The sequence below is a fragment of the Rosa chinensis genome, chromosome 2 (genome assembly GCF_002994745.2).
Source record: "Rosa chinensis cultivar Old Blush chromosome 2, RchiOBHm-V2, whole genome shotgun sequence".
NCBI lineage: Eukaryota > Viridiplantae > Streptophyta > Magnoliopsida > Rosales > Rosaceae > Rosa > Rosa chinensis.
This window is the reverse complement of record NC_037089.1, coordinates 1,547,147-1,568,232: the sequence shown is the minus strand read 5'-3', so window position 1 is coordinate 1,568,232 and position 21,086 is coordinate 1,547,147. Positions and strand designations below refer to the sequence as shown.

At 39.5% G+C, this 21,086-nt stretch overlaps 4 protein-coding genes and 1 long non-coding RNA gene across 5 annotated transcripts; 2 read left to right on the top strand and 3 right to left on the bottom strand.

Moving 5' to 3' along the window:
- Positions 1–1,658: 1,658 nt before the first annotated feature.
- LOC112188069 (ATPase 8, plasma membrane-type) lies at positions 1,659–6,584 on the bottom strand. Its single transcript, XM_024327091.2, has 14 exons — positions 6,256–6,584; positions 5,951–6,169; positions 5,706–5,843; positions 5,303–5,617; positions 4,869–5,195; positions 4,664–4,783; positions 4,436–4,558; positions 4,242–4,346; positions 3,829–4,138; positions 3,236–3,750; positions 2,983–3,150; positions 2,675–2,857; positions 2,401–2,570; positions 1,659–2,086 (listed from the first exon to the last, which is right to left on the bottom strand). Exons 1-14 carry the CDS (start codon positions 6,301–6,303, stop codon positions 1,990–1,992), a joined length of 2,838 nt encoding a protein of 945 aa, XP_024182859.1. The 5' UTR covers positions 6,304–6,584; the 3' UTR covers positions 1,659–1,989.
- Positions 6,585–8,351: 1,767 nt separating this feature from the next.
- Positions 8,352–9,102, bottom strand: LOC112188070 (60S ribosomal protein L39-1). Its single transcript, XM_024327092.2, has 3 exons — positions 8,971–9,102; positions 8,752–8,855; positions 8,352–8,651 (listed from the first exon to the last, which is right to left on the bottom strand). The coding sequence occupies exons 1-3, from the start codon at positions 8,971–8,973 to the stop codon at positions 8,603–8,605; spliced, it is 156 nt and encodes a 51-aa protein (XP_024182860.1). The 5' UTR covers positions 8,974–9,102; the 3' UTR covers positions 8,352–8,602.
- A 1,691-nt stretch (positions 9,103–10,793) lies between these two features.
- On the top strand, positions 10,794–12,611 carry LOC112190823. The gene is made up of 4 exons (XR_002932613.2): positions 10,794–10,981; positions 11,095–11,193; positions 11,754–11,858; positions 12,338–12,611. It is a non-coding gene; the product is annotated as an uncharacterized LOC112190823 (long non-coding RNA).
- A 2,905-nt stretch (positions 12,612–15,516) lies between these two features.
- LOC112183922 (DCN1-like protein 5) lies at positions 15,517–19,088 on the top strand. Its single transcript, XM_024322236.2, has 10 exons — positions 15,517–15,744; positions 16,343–16,421; positions 16,521–16,595; positions 16,688–16,724; positions 17,382–17,465; positions 17,590–17,650; positions 17,764–17,870; positions 17,991–18,056; positions 18,561–18,722; positions 18,867–19,088. The coding sequence occupies exons 1-9, from the start codon at positions 15,660–15,662 to the stop codon at positions 18,657–18,659; spliced, it is 693 nt and encodes a 230-aa protein (XP_024178004.1). The 5' UTR covers positions 15,517–15,659; the 3' UTR covers positions 18,660–18,722; positions 18,867–19,088.
- Positions 19,089–19,327: 239 nt separating this feature from the next.
- LOC112183921 (nod factor hydrolase protein 1) lies at positions 19,328–20,615 on the bottom strand. Its single transcript, XM_024322235.2, has 2 exons — positions 19,430–20,615; positions 19,328–19,350 (listed from the first exon to the last, which is right to left on the bottom strand). Exons 1-2 carry the CDS (start codon positions 20,550–20,552, stop codon positions 19,328–19,330), a joined length of 1,146 nt encoding a protein of 381 aa, XP_024178003.1. The 5' UTR covers positions 20,553–20,615.
- Positions 20,616–21,086: the final 471 nt, after the last annotated feature.

Here is a 21,086-nt window from a genome sequence, read left to right as displayed (position 1 = left end):
AAAGAAGAAGAGAGGAAGAATACCGATAGAAAAGAAAGAGGAAGAGTTAGAGTCCCAATTGTTCTTCGTAATCAGTAATAAAAAAGTAAAACTGATAAAGAATAAAATTAACGGTGTTAATCTCTGTTAAATGAATGGACATGTGTTGCAATATAGGATCAGTGACATAATTGGTATAGGTTTATCGAGGATAGCTGATTTCCTCCCATCTCTTCCTTTCCCGAGAAATTCTTCCCCATTCTCATCGTTCAATACAAATTCCAAATTCAGATGATCATATCAACTAATAAATCACTATGATTAAAGGAGATTGATGACCTATTATTCATCTCTAATCCAATTTTGTTTAAAACCTAGAATCTAATACAAACTACATTATTTGAGTACAAAGAATGCTGAGACAACAATGAAGGTTTATGGGTTTCGATCATTATTTCTTTTATTTTTTTCCTAATGTTGTGGGTGTGGGAAATTTGTTTATGAGTGTGGGAATTTTTCTTTTGATTTGTCAATAGAATTGAACCCACACCTCAAGTTGGTATTTGGTATTGTGCGCAGAATTTTTTTTGATCTGGGTGTGGGAAACTTTTTGTTTTTGTTTTATTTGGTTTAGAAAGTTTTATTTGATTTGGTTATTCAATTGATTAGAAGGTAGGTATTGAACCAAAGAAAAATTAGTAATTGCACCAAAGAAGAATTGGTATTGAACCAAAGAAGATTAGACAAAGAAAAAGTAAAAGGAGGAGAAGGAGGACGAAGAATTTTTCTAATCTGGGCTATGCAATTGTTCCCAAAAGATGAGTATTGAACCAATCAAGAATTGGTATTGAACAAAGAAGAATGATACAAATAAAAAGGAAGAGGAGGAGGAACATGAATAGGAACAGGAAGAGGAAGATGAAGAGGAAGACCAAGAGGAGAAGGTCAGGAGGACGACATGTTCACAGATGGAGAAAGAGAGAGAGATTTAAATAAAAATAAGAATTAATTTGTGCAATAATTAGGGGTACATTCGGAAAATACAAAAGTCAGCTTGATAAACATTAATGTTATAGTTTTGAGTGAAATAAGATGACAAGTGTCAGTTAATGAGTGAGAAAGGTAGAAAGGGAAAGTAGATGGGGAAGATTGCTAGCACAACCCCGTGCTATCGCAAACGACTTTTTGGGTCTTTAGTTGGACTGAAAACCAATTATAACTCAATTTTTTTTTTTTACAATTTTTTTTTAAATAAAAAAGGGAAAAATATTTTAGAAAAATGAGATCATGTTGTAGGAAAATAGGATGCAAGAGAGATTGATGAGAGAATTGTATGTTATTCATTGATAATAGGAGTCTTATATATAGGGATTACAAAATACATAATCTTGGAATACAAGGATTCATATTCTAACTTGAATTGAGAATTCTCTCCTATTACAACTATAGAAGTAATCCTAGTTTGACAAGGCACACTAAAGTCAACATTCTTCAACACTCCTCTTTGTGCCGCTCAAATTTGGTGATGACGCTTTTATTGTTGCCTACATATTAGTATGACTATAAGAGAGTCTTGCTGTCTTGCAATGCATGTTTTTTTTTGGACAATTTAGACAAACATATGGTAGTGGGTTTATGTATATGTGTCCACAATATCTCCATGAAAGTAGATTAACGTATTAAATATAACTAGTAAACTTCATTATATCTCAAAGAGGTCTAGTTTTTCATTCCCCAAAATCTAGTTGGACAAATCTCATCGTCTAGTTTTATCCAGCACATCACCCTCTATACTTTCATGTTACAAGTGCAAAACAAGAAGAAGAAGAGTTTATAGAACTACTATAAGCTTACAAGAAGCGCAAAAGAAGAAGAAGAAGAAGAGTTTATAGAACTATCATAAGCAAAGCTTCTTCTTAGCACATCTGTCTCTAGTTACGCCCTTTCGATCCTTGATACCCTCCCTATACATGGTACTGATAGCTTCATCCTTTTCGTGATGGAAGTGTTCTAGACGGTGTAGTGTTGTTGGATGGTGTCGATGTCTAGCCCCTTCAGCTTGACCACAGATTCGACGTGCCCCTTTAAGGTGTGGAGCTCCCTCAGCCTGCAGATGTATATGTAATATGTACAAAATCAATGAATGCAACTCTCATGTATGGCAGTCTAAGTTTTTCAAATCAAGTCTTAAATGAGATTATTTTCTAATGTGACAATTTCTCATTCCCAGTATCTTTTCATATATATACACATGGGCATTGGATTATACAAAACATCTGTAGAGACCCTTAATTTAACTAATGAGGTTACAAAGAAGCATCATGTTAAATATGGATGCCCTTTTGATCAAAATCTTCAGCTATAGCATTGATTGGGATGTATACATTAGTGGTTGTAAAACTGGTCTGGTTATTAGTTTACCTAGCAACTTCTGCTCGCCTCTTGGCCTGCTCGGCCATGGATTGATCATCCCCGTGGCTTCCATGGAACATTTCCGGAGGAGCCTGGAGACCATGGAGTGTACGTTGAGCCGATGCCCACTGTGCCTCTCTCTCAGGCTTTCCATAGTTGTTCTTTGTTGTGAAGGCAGTCTTGATAGTTAGTCAAAACATGCACATTGCACAAAACAAGATTAAATAGTCATGAAGAGAATGACAAAAGGATTTGACAATGTCAAGACTAGCTAGAAACAAACCTTGTTCTGGACAACATTATCCCAGGCATGGCCACTCAATGCATAACGGATCAGGAACTTGAAGATATCGAGAGGGAAATAGGTGACAATGCTGTAGACCCAGATAGCGCCTGCCCATCCCCATCCGATACCGTTGATTTTGGCAAAGCCCCAGTCACAATATACGGCAATGAGGGTAGCCACCTAAACAACAGATGAAAGTACGAAGCTCAGGTAATGTATGAAGTGTAGATGGTGATCAGCAAACTATTAAAGATGACAAAATTTATGAAGCTAGTTTGGTCAATGGACATAAATAAGCCACTAACCAACTGCGCTGCAAGAAAGGCAACCATAAGCATGGTACCAGGGCGTTCAACAAAGGACCAGCTCCTTGATCGGGTCACAAAGATGAGTGCTTGACTGAGAATGCTCACTTGGAGGTAGACAGCTGAGTTAAGCTGAAGGTCCTCAATAGGTCTCACACCAAATATTTTCTATAAATAGTTGAAACTTGTATTAGCATTTGTTTCAAATAAAGGTTTTTAGTTAAGGTTTTTAGTGGTGACATTTTGAACTTACAGAGAAAAAGAGAGTGCTGTGTGCAAGCCAGAAGAAGACCACAGTCATGACAGCCATGTAGGAACCAAGGACAACTCCAGTGGCGAAGATTTCCTTGAGTTTCCAGGAGTCAGGCAGAGGAGATGGCTTCACTCTATCCTTAGAGATGGTCATGATGGTCCCGTCGTTCAAGACTGCAATGACCAAGACCATGAATGGTGGGAAGTCATATTTCCATATGAGAGCAAGAAGCATGAATCCCAGCACAATACGGATTGTGATGGAAACAGCATAAATGGTATAGTTCTTCATCCTCTGGAAGATGGCTCTGCTTGTCAAGACGGCGCTCACAATAACACTTAGTCCTGGCTCAGTCAGTACAATGTCCGAGGCACTCCTGGCTGCATCAGTTGCATCATCCACTGCGATGCCAATGTCTGCTCTCTTGAGAGCCGGGGCATCATTCACACCATCTCCGGTCATACCACAGATGTGCTTCCTCTCCTGCAGTCTCTTAACAATCTCATACTTGTGCTCTGCATATATGCATGCCCAAATTGAATTAGTTTATGATTTCTTTCTTTGATTATGCTTAATAAAAACCATATAATTACCAGGGAAGACTCCAGCAAATCCATCAGCCTTTTCAATGAGCTCATCCACAGGAATTGAAGCAATGGACTCGTCCTTGCTTTCGCCAAGAAGGGTAGATGAAGGATACATGTTGGTGCCCATGCCAAGCCTTCGACCAGTCTCTTTTCCAATGGCCAGTTGGTCACCAGTGATCATCTTAACATTGACACCAAGCTCAAGAGCACGGCGGATAGTCTCAGCACTGTCATGCCTTGGAGGGTCAAAGAGAGGCAATAGACCCACAAACTCCCATTCATCACCAGCACTTTCCTTGGTCTTCTCTGATACTGTCTGTAGATGGATAAAGAATCCAATTTAAGCATTTCAGCAAATTCATTAACTCTGGATACAATGAACACCACTGGGTAATAGTTATGTTGTCTTATTTATTCACCTGTCGTGCAACTCCCAATGAACGAAGACCACGGTTAGCATAGTTGTCAATGACTTCATGGGCCTTCTTCCTCGCTTCTCCCTTAAGGGCACATAGGTCAATTATCTGGTGAACATGTAAAACAGTTAGATGTCAATGTTGAAAATTCAGCTACAAAAGTGACTCAATTGGTACAATAAGACTCGATATCTTACTTGCTCAGGAGCACCCTTGCTGCATCTGTGCCAGTCGCCGTTGGTATCGATGTAGGTGATTGCTGTGCGCTTCTCGACAGGGTTGAAGGGCAGGAAATGTACCTCAGTGATCCCCGCTCTTGCCTACAAAATTAGTCACCAATAGATCAATGTAAAGCTGCAATTGCTTCAATCACTACATGCATGGTGCAAGATAGAAAACACTAACTAAAGGCTGATCATGTGTACCTCCTTGGGGTCACTTAGCATCCCAACAATTGAGGCATCAATTGCGTCCTGGTTTTCAACCCTGGAAGCCCTGGCAGAGAGCAAGACCACTGTGTCTTTGTCCATGTTCTTAGGGAACACCTGCAATTACAATTACATCAGAACAACTAAGCACTGACATTATAAAGAGGACCATACATAATAACCACAATGCTTTGGCACTAGCCTCAATCAGACTCTTGTCGACGGTAAGCTTGTTGAGGGTGAGGGTTCCGGTCTTGTCACTGCAAAGGACATCCATTCCTGCCATTTCTTCAATGGCTGTCATCCTCTTGGTGATGGCACCTTGCTGTGACAAGCGGTGAGACCCAATAGCCATGGTCACGGATAAGACCGTTGGCATGGCAATGGGGATACCACCGATCAAGAGCACCAACAGATTGTCAATACCATCTCTATATGCCCTGTGCTGAATGGGGTACATCACCAGTATCTCAATCGCCATTCCAACTCCAATGGAGCAGATGCAGAAGTTACCAATGGATGTCAACACCTGTCAACACAATCCAATATGTCATACTCCAAGGACTCAAAGGCTGAATCAAAATGCTTGACATGCATCGGTCACCAACAACAACAAAAAAAAGCCATCATATATACCTTTTGGAAGTGACCAACTTGGTTGGTGCTATCCACCAAGTGTGCAGCCTTGCCAAAGAAAGTGTGGACTCCAGTTGCGATTACAACGGCCTCAATCTCGCCCTGCTTGCATGTAGATCCAGAGAAGACCTCATCCCCGGGGTGCCTGGTGACCGGTAGGGATTCACCAGTGAGAGCAGCTTGGTCAATCTTTAAGGGATCGCCCTCCAGGAGACGAGCATCAGCTGGGACTATATCTCCCAACTTGATGCTAATCACATCCCCTGGTACCAAAATTTCTGCCTCTTGCTCACCCCATTTTCCATCCCGTAACACCTACATACATTTCAATTTCAATTTAGTTCTAATTAAGAAACACATGTATGCATTAATATCCTCGATGAATATGGATATAGAAAGGAACCTTGGTCTTGGGGGCTAGACTAGCCATCAGAGCCGCAGCAGCGTTGCCGGCATTGTTCTCTTCGATGAATGATATAGTTGAGTTGATGATCAGAAGCACCACAATACCGACGAAGTCTGGCCAATCCGGAGGCTTTCCCTGTTCACAATCCATTGTCAAACACCATAACTTTCACTGCACAAAATCAAAACTACAAAACATCTAATTAATTTCAAATCACAAAATTTAGTTGCATGCATACGTACCCCTCCATTGGCCAAAACAATGGCCATGATTGCAGCAGCCTCCATCACCCATGATAAGGGATTCCACATGAACCCGAGGAACTTGAGAACCTTGCTCTCTTTCTTTTCCTCGAGCTTATTCGGGCCGAAAACCTGGATCCTCTTCGTGCCCTCCTCTGAGCTCAACCCCTCCTTCGAGCATTTCAGCTGCTCGAACACTTCCTCCACCGGGATTTTCTCCTGCATTACACATTTTCACAAGCTCCATTAATATTCAATCCTTAACAAAACCAACAATATAAAACGCAGAAGAACTCGAAGCTTACAAGGTCGACGTTCTCCTTTTTCACGTCCTCTAAGGAGATATTGGCCATGGTTGATTTTTTCTGAAGACAAAAAAGAAAAAGTACGTAGAACCTCTTTGAGTCTCTGTCGTCTAACAACAACTACTTAGGCTCTTCTCCTTGTCTTCTTCTCTCTTTTTAGGCACCTCCCTTACTGGGCCTCCTCATCCGCCATAGCCTGGCTTCTGAAGAGGAGTGGAGAGAGGTGGAGAGAATATGGGTGAAAGTAAAGGTGAAATGTGATTTGTCCAACTTTACGGACCCTTATTATTTTTTTTTATTTTTTCCCGATGGTGTGAGTTCTGCTTCTGCGACCTCCTCTGGTTTTATACCAGAGGAAGACGATGGAATTGGAGGGCCGCCTGATTCCTCGGAAGTCGGGAAGAGTTTGTTAGAGCTGTTTGTGGCTCTCCTTCTTTACATTATACTGTTGAGCGTCGTTGTTATTTGCATGGATATAGGAGTCTTTTTTTCTGTACGTACGTCAGGGAGTGTCCATGGATTCCAAGCTGTATACGGTTAGTAGTGCCTGCCATTTGTTGTCATATACGGAAACTTATATTGTAATAAACTTCCATTTCCCCTATTTTCTCTCTGTTATATGTTATACACTTATACGAGTACAAAGCTCATCTTATTTTCCGTTTTCCATAATTTGTGTTGGCATAAGCTCATCTCAATTTGGAGTAGGGGGCTAACATATCCGGGTATTGGGGTACGTTAACTCGTAAAACCATAGAGTTCTTTTATATTTGGGTACGTTAACTAGTATTTTTTATAGTCCTTTCTTATCCAGGAACTACTTTTAAAAGTTCTGATAGTCGAGAAAATTACCACCACCCTATTGCTTTTGCTAACCAATGAATATGTAAGATAGCTGCAGCTGTCCATCCAAACAGCTGCACCAGCTAATTAGAAACACAGGCTTGTTGGCTACGCATAGCAGCCAGGTTTTATACTGGCAGTCATTTCCATGGTAATAAAGTTTCACTGTTTATAGTGACAGACATTTCGCTCTTTTATAATACCATTGGTAGCAACCAGTTTTCACCACCAACTTTCATTACGTACAGATAATTCATCCCGATTCATGACAACAAGGTACTTCAAACATATATGGCAACAAGTACTTCATATACAACGTTAACATTTCATGCTCACAAAAGGTTCCCAACTCATACACCATACTTTCTTAATGTAAAGATAACCATACATAATCAGGCCTTCATTTGTGCAAAGGAACACAAACAATTGCTACACTTTTCTTGCGGTATAAAAATATCAAACAAATTTTGTGCCCATTCAGTAAGACAAGCAAGATGATGAGATTGGACAAATCATTAAATCAACAAAAATTGTTAGCATTACCATAAAAGCACCCAAACCCTATTCCTATCCAAAGACTTCATGATAGCCTATATTTTCGCTTCTTCTATGTCTAAGCTACAAAATAAGCAAACCTAAATTTATAGTACCTGCAAATGAGCTACACCAACTAATGCATCTTGTGCATCAAACAGAACACAAGACATCTAGCTTAACAGTAGTTCTGATCACCTAATCTGATCCTGACTTGTGCACACCAGCAATACTAGTCAACAGGGTTCACTCAATCAGGGCCAAGTCATAACAAATCTCACTTCACAAACAACATGGCAAGCAGGCTAGAACATCACCGATACATGCACTACTAGAACCGAGGTTCAGATTCCATCCATTTGTCCTTCACCTTCCGTCCTACATGCTACACCAACTTATCTTAATGATGTAAAGGGAAAAACAAGGCTCAAATCAGAGATATCACTGGTTCAACATTACTATCTGTGGCACTCTGCTCGGATATATCAAACTAATACTACCTTTTCCGAATGAAAGACCTTAACAGAAATAGTTGCTAGGTTCAAAATCTAAGCCTGAATGAAACTACCATGGTAGTTGCAGACTCCAAAATGGGAATCACGCAGCGAGTATCACTAAACTATACTACTCTTTCGATCATACAGAAAACTACTACTGCATAAAACACAAAATCACATATAGAATCAAAACATAAACTAAGTAAAACATGGAACTGCATAGACACGATGAACTCAAAATGATTCAAAGGTGGGTCCACCCCATTACTTAAAATACGATTAAACTACAAATCCATCACCAAATCTCATCGAAATTCTCTGCTATGGGACTACCACAAAGTTCCCAAATTGATTAAACATAAAAAGATTACCAAGTCTATCTCTCTCGAATTAAAATCTTAAAAGAGCAAAAGCCCAATCCCAAAGCAGGAGCAGCAGCAGCAGCAGCAGCCATCCACCTTAGAATATCCACCTTAGAATCCAAGCTTGGTGCGGCGCCAGTGCCTGCGCTTAGCGTTGTACCTGAACACACACACACACACAAAACGACGCCGTATTAGAGACAGGCAAAGAATCCATTTTTAATATCGGAACAGACACGGTGTCGTATTGGATTGTTTACCTGATGGTGTTGTCGGTCCTCATGCGGATCCAGTGAGGGATGGGCCTGTTCTGCCTCATCTTCTTCCCCAGCTTCTTCTTGATGATGAAGGTCTTGTGCGACGGCTGCAAAAAAATCAAACGGTCCAGATCAGACAAGCTACCAAATCAACGGCTGGAAAGATCGAGCTGAGTACACAGGCAAAGAGAAAAAGAGAGATCGGAGGTGGCCGAGATTTACCATTTTCGCTCTCGGAGACTCGAGCAGCGGCTTGCAGACAAAACCCTAGCGATAGAAAACCCTACATTGTTTGAGGCCAGGTATTTATAGTGTAGACCAATTGGTTTTGATGGCTCTTTGGGCCTGTTCCAGACTGTGGGCCTGCGCTGGACCGTTTTTTAAGAAGCTTTTGCAGTTTTCATACTCGAGAGTGGTCTTTTATTTCAATACCCAATTACCGATTCGAGTAGCACGTGTTCTTCTCATGGCCCAATTAAACGTGTCAATGGATCGAAATATGATTTTTTTTTAACAAAAAAATCAGTCTGATCTGATGTGGTTAGTGTCGGATTTGTTGGTCGATCTCACTTATGATTTGAATCGGTAATTTGTTTTTTTTTTTTTTTAAATTCAAGATGCATTTCATTACTAAGTCAAGGAGTTACAATCATGGTTCAATACATCAATCGTACAGCTTGGGACTTGAGAGAGCCAAGTCTCATGCTGATTTGATTCAAAGCCAATACTAGCGAGCTGATGGGCTACTTTGTTACAACTCTTAGGAGCATATATAATTTGTACTCCCCGCAAACTGTGCAATGCTACCTTAATATCATCAATTATACTGCCATACTCAAAAAGTGCAGCTCCATTGCATGATATATCTTGTACTGCTGCAAGACAGTTAGTCTCGACAATAGTCAAGCTAAGTTGCAGCTGTTGAATAAAATCAAGTCCTGCTCTTATAGCGAGTAACTCTACATGTTTGGCTGAGGTAATATGCTGCACACATTGAGCAAAGCATGCTAGAAATTGACCTTTAGAGTCCCGTGCAATTCCACCCAGGCCTCCATGAGAAAGTGATGGCAAGAAAGCACCATCAACATTGACTTTGACTTGATTACCTGGTGTAGGCAAAGGCGTAGCTACACACGGGTTCGGGTGGGCTACAACTCACCCCAAATTTTGAAAAAACATTACTTAATAGCTTAATTTTAGTTTAACAAATTAAATATTAAAAACTAGCCCATCCCAAATTTTTATACTTAGCCCATATATTATTAAACTTGGCACATATATTTTTTTAGTCACATATATATTATTTCTTTTCTTGAAGTATTGATTTTATTTTATTTTCTATTCTGCTTTAAAAGACATAATCCCATAAAAATATCTTTTTTATTTAAGTAATTAGGCCAATTTTTTTTTCTCTTTTTTCTCTCAATGTTTCTCCAAAATCAATAAGTCCCAGTCTCCCAGACTTCAGACGAAAAACTTGTGGTATTATGTCCAATCTGTCGACCAACGTTCTCCCTCTTGACCTCTTCACTCTTCAGGTAGAAGCTCATCCTCTATTCCTCTTGGTTATATGATCTTTTGCACATCTTCTTTTTTTAATTCATATATTTTTTATTTTTAATTCACAATTGCTTAATCAGTTAATCAAATCCATGAGTCCCATCGCACTATTAGTAGGGGTGGGCAAAAATGACCGAAAGACCGAAAGACCGGAAGGGACCGATCCGGACCGGCCGGTTCGGGCCGGGTTTTAGAAGGAAATTAAGTGTTTTCGGGCCGGTTCGGTCCCTATACTCAGCGTGGCGGTCCGGTCCCGGTTCTTGATTTGCGTGACTGCTTGGCCGGTTCGGTCCCTGTACTCAATGTGCCGGTCCGGTCCGGTTCTTGACTTGCGGTGACTGCAAGGACCGAAAAAACCGAGCTTGTATACGTGTCTTCCAATTATTGGAAGTTCATTGTGTTAGTATGGACATGACCACTTGTGATTATTAAGTTAAGTAAACTAACCTAATTTTCCTCACTTCCTCACTTCCTCCCTCAACTCTCTGGCTCTCTGCGACTCCGCCTCTCACAAAGTCACAATTGGTCTTCCTCAGTCCTCACCTCTGCGGCTCTGCCTCTCAACCCTCACAAATCACAATCGGTCTCTTGCGTCTCTGTCCCAGCCTCCCAGGTACCCCAAGGTGGTCTTGATTGGCGACTCCGGCGTCGGCAAGCCCAATCTCCTCTCCAGGTACTACTGCTTCTTCTTCTCTTCTCTTCGATTCTTTTATGTTTTGGTGGATTTCTGGTTTTGGAGTGGATTTTGGTGCAGAAATGAGTTTGATTTGTGGGATTTGGTTTCAGCCTTCACGGGCAGATCTGGTGGTTTGTGGTTGCATGTGGGTTTGTTGAACATTAATAGCTGGCCATAGCCGTGATACTGTCATCAAAGCGACAGCACTGGTACGTTAAAACTGCAGTCGTACTTTATTTTCATTCATGTTTTGTCTACGTTTCTTTTGGTAGTGGTGGGTCTAAACTCAAAATGACCACCAGCAAAGAGTGCTAGATTAAGAAAAGTGGTGGATCTAAATTCATATACTTCCTGAATTCCAGTACTGGGTAGTGGGTGCGTCGTGCGTTTTAGGTTAACCCAATTCAAAATGCAGAAAAAGACTACTATTCTTTTTGCACTCGTATACCTTATGTGCATTACACAGCTCACAGCTGTGCTTTCTTGGTTCCTTTTATGGCTTTCTTAACATTATTTGTCTCTCATGAACACAGCTACCAACATTACTTCTGTTGCCCGCTGCAGTAGTACTTGGTTATATATTCAATGGAAAATTGGTGTTTGTGGGAATTGGTTTGGTTTTGTTTTAGTTAATTGGTTTGGTTCTGTCTTTCTATTTGTTAATATGATGATCCATTGTTTATTTTATTTTTTTGCCCTTCAATTTTCTTGTTGAGTGCGTGAACTGTGCAAATTTAAGGTTTTATTCAGTTCTATTCTAATGTTGCAGGTTGATAGAGATGGTGGTGTCTTTGGATGAAAGACACGTCGGGGGGAGGATTCAAGGAAGCATATCAAGTGTGCAGCTGAGATTGTTTGCCACCAACTTTTCAAGGTTAGCAGACTTGAGATTCCTTTTTGGTTTGCATGTTAGAGGTCCACCGAAAAGCTGTTTTGAATTGGTCTTCAAGGACTTTTTTAATAGGATTACTCTAATGCTGGTTTTCTTTATGGTTGTATTGATATAGGATTACTCTAATGCTGGATTTTTTTAATAGGATTACTCTAATGCTGATTACTCTAATAGGATTACTCTAATGCTGGATTTTTTTGTGTGACGAGAGATCTAGTAAAACTTTATGGTTGTATTGATATATGTATCGAATGTATTTTGGTACCATTCATAGGATAATAGAAAGGAAATTTTGATATTGTCATTCTGCATATTTTTATTATTTTATGTAAGTTAAGGAATAATAATTAAACAGGTATCAATCTGCAGGGAGTATCAATCTGCAGCTAGGTTGTATGACCTGTCAAGAAAATTTGGTGTTTGTGGTTTACATTAAGAATCATTTGCCTTTTTTTCTGCAGGAACATACATTCATAACTTGATGGCAACCTCATCAGAGGACTAGAGGAGCAGAGGAGGACTAGAGGAGCAGCTGCATGGCATTGAGCATGGCAGCATGGAACTGATGGAAGTTTGGTTGTTCACTTGTTGTCTTGTTGAACATTGTTTTGGTTTTTAATTTGTTATGTTGTTAAGACAATATGTGTTGGTGAATTTGCTGTGTAACTGTGTTGATTGAAATCATTGAATGGTTATTTGCAAGATGGATTTATTTGCAGCCTTGCTGCTAGTGCAGATTGCACTTTGCAGAATGGTTTATTGGTTTTATTTTCACCATTACTCTTTATACTCTTTAAACAGAAGCAGGTCAAGCAGCAAAATACAGCAGTGATGCAAAGATTGACTGGAACCGAAAACCCGAAAAACGGGCCGGTTTTTGTCCCGGTCCGGGTTTATCTCGGTCCCTGTTATATGCAACTACGGTCCCGGCCCGAAGCTTGACTTTCGGTCCCGGTTCCGGTCCCGGTCCCTATAAACCTAGTGTCGGTCCGGGTTTAGCCCGGTCCCAGTTTTCCACAATTGCAAGACCGGCCCGAATTGACATTGCCGGTCCCGGTCCCGGTCCCTGTAAAACCGGTGCCGGTCTGGGACCGTGCCCAGCCCTAACTATTAGCCTATTGCTACTTTATCAATATACTATAATATTAGCTTTCTGACTTTGTTTGAAAGGCGTAGCTGTGTTGTGATGTTGGTATATTAGGTATATATACATATCTAATTAACCCCAGGACATCTTCAAAGGCTTTGAATCAAAGCCGCTTGCTTGCTTTCACCGAAAACCCTAAAAGATTCAACCTAGGTATATATATAGTTTTTTTTTTGACCAAGTGATCATCGTTTGACTCGGGTCATTATTATTGGATTCTTTATCATTTTCTTAGATTATATTTTTCTTTTTCAATTAAGGTTTGGGATTATAGATTTGCTTGTTTTTGCTGATCAATAATTAAAGATTTTGCTTCTATTCAAGAGCGTATGATGCAATTTGAGTAGGTATGTTCTTTTTGTCTTAGACTTTGTTTTCGAACTTCTATCAAATGTTATAATGTTAATTTCTTTTAATTAGTTAACTATTTGATTGTTTGATATGTGTTTAATTTAATATGTGGTTTGTAAAACTTAAAAAAAAAAATTGCAAGAATTAGTAAACTTTTATTAAAAAAATTTCAGCCCACCCCATTCTGAAATCTTAGCTCCGCCATTGGGTGCAGAGGTCCAACTTGGTTGCACACTTTGCTGCTTCACACTCGTAGATGAGCGTGCCTGTTTAAAATCATCAAGCCAAGTCATTGAGCTTAGGAACAAAGCAGTAGCCGGTTTCGAATTATTGTCCCATAGCATACTATTTCGATTCTTCCATAAAGCCCATATGCCCATCATTAGTCTTTCAAAAACAACTTCCTTCAAACCTACTGCCCTTTCTAGCATCCATTCTTTGAATACTAGATTTGGTAACAGAGAATTTTGAAAATTAAAAGAAGAAGCAGAGAAGAAATCAATAGCCACTGGACACTTACAAAACAGATGGACTAAGTCCTCCATTTGATGATTGCAAAATAAACATCATGTCTCTCCATCATATCCCTTTGTTAGTAGACGTTGTTTTGTAGGCAACAAGTCGTGACAAGCTCTCCACACACAGATTTGAACTTTACTCGGTACTTTGGCCTTCCAAATTTCTCTCCAAAGTTTAGAAAACTGATCACCTGTTGAAGTAGTAGCCAATACATCCCCTAGAACATGCTGCCTTGCTATCAAATACGTCGTTTTAACTGTAAAATCCCCTCTGCTTTCTGGCTTCCAAAACATTTTATCTGTTATAGCACATCTACTAAGATGGATAGCAAGAATATGCTCAGAAACATTTGGATGGAAAATTGTTCGTACCAAAGCAGTCTTCCATGAGCGATTACTTGAGTTTATCAAGTCTGCTACTTTTGCAACCATGGTATTAGGTTGCCTTTGAATGAGATATTGAGGGCAACGTGGAATCCAGTCATCTTTCCAGACACTAATCTGTGTACCACCCCCAACTCTCCATCTAACACCTGCCTTGAGAACCGGTCTACCTTCAACAATACTCCTCCAAGCGAAGGATGGATCCTCCCCTAGTTCTGCCTCCCAGAACGAACAATTTGGAAAATATTTAGCCTTGTACAATTGAGCAATAAGGGACTGAGGATTTGAGATAAGTCTCCACCCTTGCTTTGCTAGCATGGCTAGGTTGTATGCATAAAGATTCTTGAAACCCATACCTCCTTTCTTAGTGAGACATAATTTTTCACAATTTCTTCAATGAATTTAATGGAGAATCAGTTAATGGGGCGATTATGTAAATTTAAGTTGAATATGATTACGGAGTAAATTATAATAGTAAATGATTAAAAAAATTATAATTAATCATTCTTAAATTTAAATATAACTGTTAAAAACAAAATAATTATATTTTTGTCATTGGATCTGCATTTAAAAATAGCTGAGCATCATTTTTTTTTAAAGATTATTGGCCAAGTGTACAAGATCATATAATCAATGACTATGATGAATAATTGAAATGTATGTCCACATGAATCATTTTAAAGTTTTTAATAGGCATGTTAAAAAAAAAATGTGTTTGATTGAAGTAATGTCTCATCTACATTTTAACTTAAAATTATGTTTTTTTTTTGTTACATCCTAATCACTATTTTCAATTTTTGAATCCGATCGTGATGTACCAAAACTTCTAATTAGTTATTAATACTCATTGCATCAAATTATTTTCGTTTCTCAATAGAGAGTTTTACTTTTAAAGTTTTAATAAAATTAATTTTTAACAAAAACATAAGCTAAACAAAATTTGAATTTTCTCCTATTGAAATATTTTCAAATAAGTCTCACGAAATTGTTAAAAAAAAAAAAAAAAGTCTCACGTAACGGAGCCGTGAAGCTATTCGTAAATTTCCGTTATCAACACTGTTCCGCACCGCCCAAACCCGCGCACGTTTGTGAGTGGTCACTTGATATTTTCATAAATTTCCAATATTACCCTCAAACCTTCCAAAGGATCTCCACCACGCTCCACTCTGCGCGTGCACTCAATCTCCCGCTCCCCTCCTTCAACCTTCCTCTCCATCACTCTCCCAATCCCAATCACACTATAAAGCAAAACCCTCTTATCTCTCGCCGTCGATTCGAATTTCCTAAACCCTCGCTTTTTCCACTCTCACTCGCTCCGACGTCGTTTCGAATCGGCGCGCTTCCGATACGCCTCGTCATCGTCGGCTCCACTTCACCGCCACCATGCCTCGCGCCACTTCAAAAAGAAAAGCGCCACCGTCGACCTCCGCCTCCGTCACCTCCTCCGACGTCGTTTCGACTCGTCCCGGTATCTTTCTCTCCTCACATTCCGATTCGTTCATCAAAATTCAGAACTCATAGGCTTAATGTAGCCAAGAAGTTTGAATGAGCTGAGTTTAGTTACCAAAGTAGAACAGATTGTTTCTTTTTCTTTTTCTTGATCGTATTTCAATCGGTTTAGAGTGATTCAATTGCAATGGCTTGGATGTTAGATTGTGATTCTGAAGTTTGAATTGTCAAATCATCATGAACTTGTTGAGTTATAGATATTGCGTGGCCTCTGGATTTAGTAGACTGTAATTTTTGTCAAATTATGATCCAGAGTGGCCTGTATTTGTAGGTTGTTAAGTTAATTCTGTTCTTCGTTGTATTGATGATGTTCTTAGTAATGATCAGATTAATCTTGCTTTCATTTTCGACGATTTTTCGTGTAGTCTTTGATGATTTGAGTAGTTATAAAATTTCGCTGTAATTCTCAAGTGAAAACATGTTATGATATTCGAAGATTGAATATGACATGTCAGCTGCTGATCTTGCTTCTGTGTGATGTGCATTTTGATGTAGTTGGAGTAAATCATTCTGTTGTATTGCATAGTTTCGGATTTTCTAATGTTATTTAGCTGCAGGTAAAAAAGGCAAGAAGGAGGTAGACAAGATAGGCAGCCTCTTTGATGTGTACGCAAACAAGACCTTGGACATGATTGAGTAAGTGTGCATATATGAAGTTGATGCAAGTTCAATACAAAAATATGCATTGTCAAAATGTGGACTGTCTTATACTGTTATATATGTTTGATTGAACAGCCCAGAAGGAATTGTTTCTCTTTGTTCGCATTTGGGAGTGGACCACACTGATGTCAGAATCCTGATGCTTGCTTGGTAAGTTGCTGTGTTTGTTGACATGATGCTATTTACATACTTCGATTTTATATGTCTACAACCTCATTGACATTGATGATTTTGTGTCTCAGGAAAATGAAAGCAGAAAAGCAAGGCTATTTTTCCAGGGTAAGACAAAGCTATGTAATTTAAGCTGTTGTCGTGTTTCCGATTGTTGTACACGGTTTGCTTGCAGCATATTGAATATTCGTATTTGTGGGATATGATCTAGTTAGTGGAATGCCTGTGAACCATTCACGTGTACAAAAACGACAGGAAATGCATATATATATATGTATATATATTTGTGGGATATGCTCTAATATGTTGAATACACTTGAACTGCTTATGTATATACATACCAGTATCTTTATGTATTTATTCATAGTATATGTGCGTGTGTGTGTAGCTGATGTGGGATAAAAAAGAAAATTGTATGAGATAGTCTGATGAACAAAAAGAGACCTGCTTCAGGCTCGGTTGCATGACAATAGCTTATGAAAGGGCTCTCTCATGGCCTACTCTGGATACTTGGAAAGGCCAGTATCTAGACGATGACTCAGGAGAGGTTTGAGTGTAATAAGCTAGGTCCAAAATTGCTTTATTTGTAAAACTCAATAGAGTAAGAATTTTTTTTTTTTTTTTTGCTTAATGAGATTATGACTGCTGCATTACCCTTGTACCCTACATTAGTCTACATTACTGCCTGTCAGGCCTACTTCTTTTTTTTCTTTTTTTGAATTTTAGTTTCTACCAATTCCTAATCAGCAATCCTCTTCCAATTAGGAAGAGTGGCGAAGAGGCTTGAAAGATTTGAATGCTGACACCATTGCTAAATTGAAGAAAGCACTCCCAGGTTTGGAAAAAGAGGTATTCACATATTTTGTTTTTATTTCCATAGGTTCACCTGTGCTGTTCTTGAGGTGATATTAGTACCTAGTACTGCATCCTGCCTGTGTTAATGGTATTGATCTTTCTTTTTGTCTTTGAAAAGTTGATGGCCACATCCAAATTTGAAGATTTCTATGCTTTTGCATTTCAGTACTGCTTGACAGGTAAGCTTACTTTCTTAGTATACATGCCTGTAGTTTAGTAGAACTAAACAACCTCTTTTATGAAAAGTTTCTCTCCCACTCACAATTTCCTGAAACTGGTTAAATTCTTGCAGAAGACAGGCAAAAGAGTGTTGATATCGAGACTGTTTGTGAATTACTGAGTCTTGTGCTTGGTCCCAAATACCGTTCCCAGGTTGACGTATTAATAAAGTATCTGAAGGTAGGTAGACGTCAATAGCCCATTATCTATCATTTTCTAGAATTGGAGGACTAACTTATTTCTTGTCTAAAACAAGGTTCTGTAATTTGTCATGTGATGGTTGGATTTAAATTTTGGCAGGTCCAAAGTGAGTACAGGGCATTAAATGCGGATCAGTGGAGACATTTTTACCGTTTTTGCAAGGAGGTATGCCATTGTAATTTCTTAAGTTTCTTCAGAAATTCTAGTTCATGCATTCCTTTGCACTCTTAAAGGCGTTAAAGGCGTTTTATTTGGTTGGGTTGCAGGGCCCGGACATTGGCCCTGGTTTTTATTTATTTTCTTACAATCCTCTTCATGATTTTGGGAGACTACACATGCATCTCTTGACTGCAAGATAGTTAGAACACTCTGTTCATGTAAATAATTAGTAGGATATGCAATTTTGCCTAGAAGCTCCATGTCATTGTTTCTCTGGATAAAATGGATGCAGCAGGCATGTGGTGTAAAAGAATGCACTTCAGAATAATCTCTGTTTAGAACCATAAGGAAAAATAATGGGGAAACCCACCTGCATCGTTAATGGTATATTAGGCATTACCTGAGATTTTTCATTTGGGGAAGGGTGCAGCTCTCAATTTGTGTTTGCTGAATCTCACACTTTGACTCTATACCAGTAGTCTTAGTCTAATGATTCTTTCCTTTTGGCAGATAAGTTTCCCAGATCTCGAAGACTATGATTCTGATCAAGCATGGCCTGTGATAATTGATAATCTTGTTGAATGGATGAAAGAGAACAAGCAAAGCTAGTTTGAGCTTCCTTTGGGACACTGTGATCCCTTTTTGTGAGAATACAATGCTAACTATAAGAAGGTAACCGAATAGTTATTATGTCCTTTCTTTTCTTGCCCTTCACAGCTTGTACTAAATTACCGCCATTGATTTTCAAACTAGTATATTTTTTTAAGCATGATCTGGAGTTGTAATTGACTTTTGTTCTGTTTGATCTATTTGCAGGGCTTGCGAAGAACTCGACTTTTCGATTTTACTAACAAATCATTCATGCTTGTCGTTTTTCTTTGTTTGGGACTTGTGGAGCTGCCTCTGCCTCTTATGAGAAATGCTATATTTTTCGCGATGAGGAAATTTTCAGTTTCAATCATAATTGTATCATCGAATGGGGTTCGCTGCTATGTTTTCGGCAATTGATGAATTGATACAGGACCTTTCTTGCACTTAGATAAAGTCTAAACATACTGAAAATTTTATTAGGTTCTATTATAAACCAATCATAACATTTGAAATTTGACATAGGACGTCTGTAACTTGGCATCCTTCTTATTGTTCACAAATGTAAAAATAGACTAAATTAGTTCATCTTACCACACATAAAAGGCTAAAACTAATACACTCGGCGAGTTTATAACCGACTGTCGCCGGAGTTTTGAGCACGAAGGAAGCCGCCCCTTGTTCATTCATCAAAGAATCCATGACTTTGAAGCTGTAGTTTCACAAGAAGGAAAACGTTAAACAACATTGTTTTACTGAGAAAAAAAAGTAGCGGATAGTAATTTGGTTACCTTGGGCCGAGATCTTCCAATTGCTATCATGAATGATGGCCCAAAAGAAGTACCCACGAAGCCCAAGAGCTTGAGCAAACCCTATCTTGGAGGTTGTTGTAAAGGCATCGTCAAATGCAATCCAACTCGACCCATTAACAGAATATACCGATACGGTGTCGGCGTCATATACCACGATGGCGGTCGACTCCTCATTTAGGGCCTCCAACTCGTTGAAGCCGAGTGAACCATTTCCTGGGCCTGGGCCTATAGCAATGGATCCAATACCGTTATCTTTAGGGTCTTTGAGCTCCCATGTCCGGCCATAGAGTGGCAAGCCCATTACGAGCTTGTTTGCGGTCATGCCACCGTTGATCCATGACCTAAGCCCGTAAATGGAGTTCACATTACTATTTGGGTCAAATAATGGTGCATTGGGCCCTGTAATATTGCTCCAAGCCCCGTGATAGTCGAAGCACATTACATTGGCCCAATCCAAGTACTTTTCCATGTACTTAATCGGGTACGAGCGGATGACGGCATCCAAGAAGAACTCGGCGGAGAAGTAGACAGCGGCGGTGAGCAGTAGAGGTTGGCTATTTGTCGCCTGGGCCTCTTTCTTGATTTCGCGGCGCCATTGTTTTAGCAAGTGGCCCAAGGCCTTCATTTCTATTGGGCTTTCAGGGTATTCCCAGTCCAGGTCCAGCCCATCAAACCCAAACTTACGTGCAACTTCTATAGCCGAGTCAATGAAGTTTGACCGTGAGGACGGGTTTGATGCCATGCTAGCAAAGATGTGTGCCACTTCTTCTCCTGCACCGCCACCTATGGACAGCATGGTCTTCACAAGTGGAGTCTTGTGGCGGAGGGCGGTGGTGAAGTTCGAGAGGAGTAAAGCCGTTTCATTTGACAGCTCAAATCTAAATGTAACGTTGCTCGGCACAAGAAAGGCATAGTAGACGTGAGTAAAGAAAGTAGTGTCTATGGCTGAAGGTGGGAAATTATCCGAAGGTGGATAATAGCCTGATTTCACCGCTGGAGGGTTTTCCGACGCGGGCTCTGCTGCACTTCCCGTCGTGATCATCGTCAAGCAACATAGGAGAAAAAGAATAATAAGATGCACAAAGTTGTTGAGGCTTGGCATTTCTTACAAGAATGATCGAATGAAATGTGGATTGTTAGAACTCAATCATGGCTATGAACTTATGAAGAGCTAAAGGCTATTTATCTTTTCCAAGTTTTGAAATGTTTTCGGTGCATACAAAAGAGGTTATACAAAAGTTAAAAACAGTGATTACATAGAGAAAACTATACCAAGAATATTAACTTATTAAGCCGTCCGTTCTGGCTTATGTATAGGAACTATGGGATTAAACAAATCATCAACTCTGTCTTGCTTATATGGAATGGAATCCGAGAGGTTGAGTTGAATGACTTATGATTTGCAGAGATTCATTAACAAAAAATTGTTAAGATTTGAGATCGACTACTTCCTCCATGTGGTTCATGCTGTCGGATAGGATCTGTTCTGGTCTGAGAAAATATGCTTCTGCTATGTTTTTAATCCGAAACTAATCCCATGATACTTAAGGTGATGAACAGCAGCAGAGTCGTGTTCAACATATATATTCTTTATTCCTTCAAATATTAAACTATGTCATTTGTTTATGGTATTAAC

What these genes read in the sequence shown, in the direction of transcription:
- LOC112188069 (XM_024327091.2), bottom strand. Translation starts at nt 6,303, where the DNA reads ATGGCCAATATCTCCTTAGAGGACGTGAAAAAGGAGAACGTCGACCTT. An exon ending in AAAAGGAGAACGTCGACCTT is followed by an intron (nt 6,170 to 6,255) that starts GTAAGCTTCGAG and finishes TGTGTAATGCAG; the next exon opens with GAGAAAATCCCGGTGGAGGA. An exon ending in TTGTTTTGGCCAATGGAGGG is followed by an intron (nt 5,844 to 5,950) that starts GTACGTATGCAT and finishes GATTGTGAACAG; the next exon opens with GGAAAGCCTCCGGATTGGCC.
- LOC112188070 (XM_024327092.2), bottom strand. An exon ending in AGGACCGACAACACCATCAG is followed by an intron (nt 8,652 to 8,751) that starts GTAAACAATCCA and finishes GTGTGTGTTCAG; the next exon opens with GTACAACGCTAAGCGCAGGC.
- LOC112183922 (XM_024322236.2), top strand. Translation starts at nt 15,660, where the DNA reads ATGCCTCGCGCCACTTCAAAAAGAAAAGCGCCACCGTCGACCTCCGCC. An exon ending in ATTTCAGTACTGCTTGACAG is followed by an intron (nt 17,651 to 17,763) that starts GTAAGCTTACTT and finishes AAATTCTTGCAG; the next exon opens with AAGACAGGCAAAAGAGTGTT. An exon ending in TTTACCGTTTTTGCAAGGAG is followed by an intron (nt 18,057 to 18,560) that starts GTATGCCATTGT and finishes TCCTTTTGGCAG; the next exon opens with ATAAGTTTCCCAGATCTCGA.
- LOC112183921 (XM_024322235.2), bottom strand. Translation starts at nt 20,552, where the DNA reads ATGCCAAGCCTCAACAACTTTGTGCATCTTATTATTCTTTTTCTCCTA. An exon ending in TTGGAAGATCTCGGCCCAAG is followed by an intron (nt 19,351 to 19,429) that starts GTAACCAAATTA and finishes GTGAAACTACAG; the next exon opens with CTTCAAAGTCATGGATTCTT.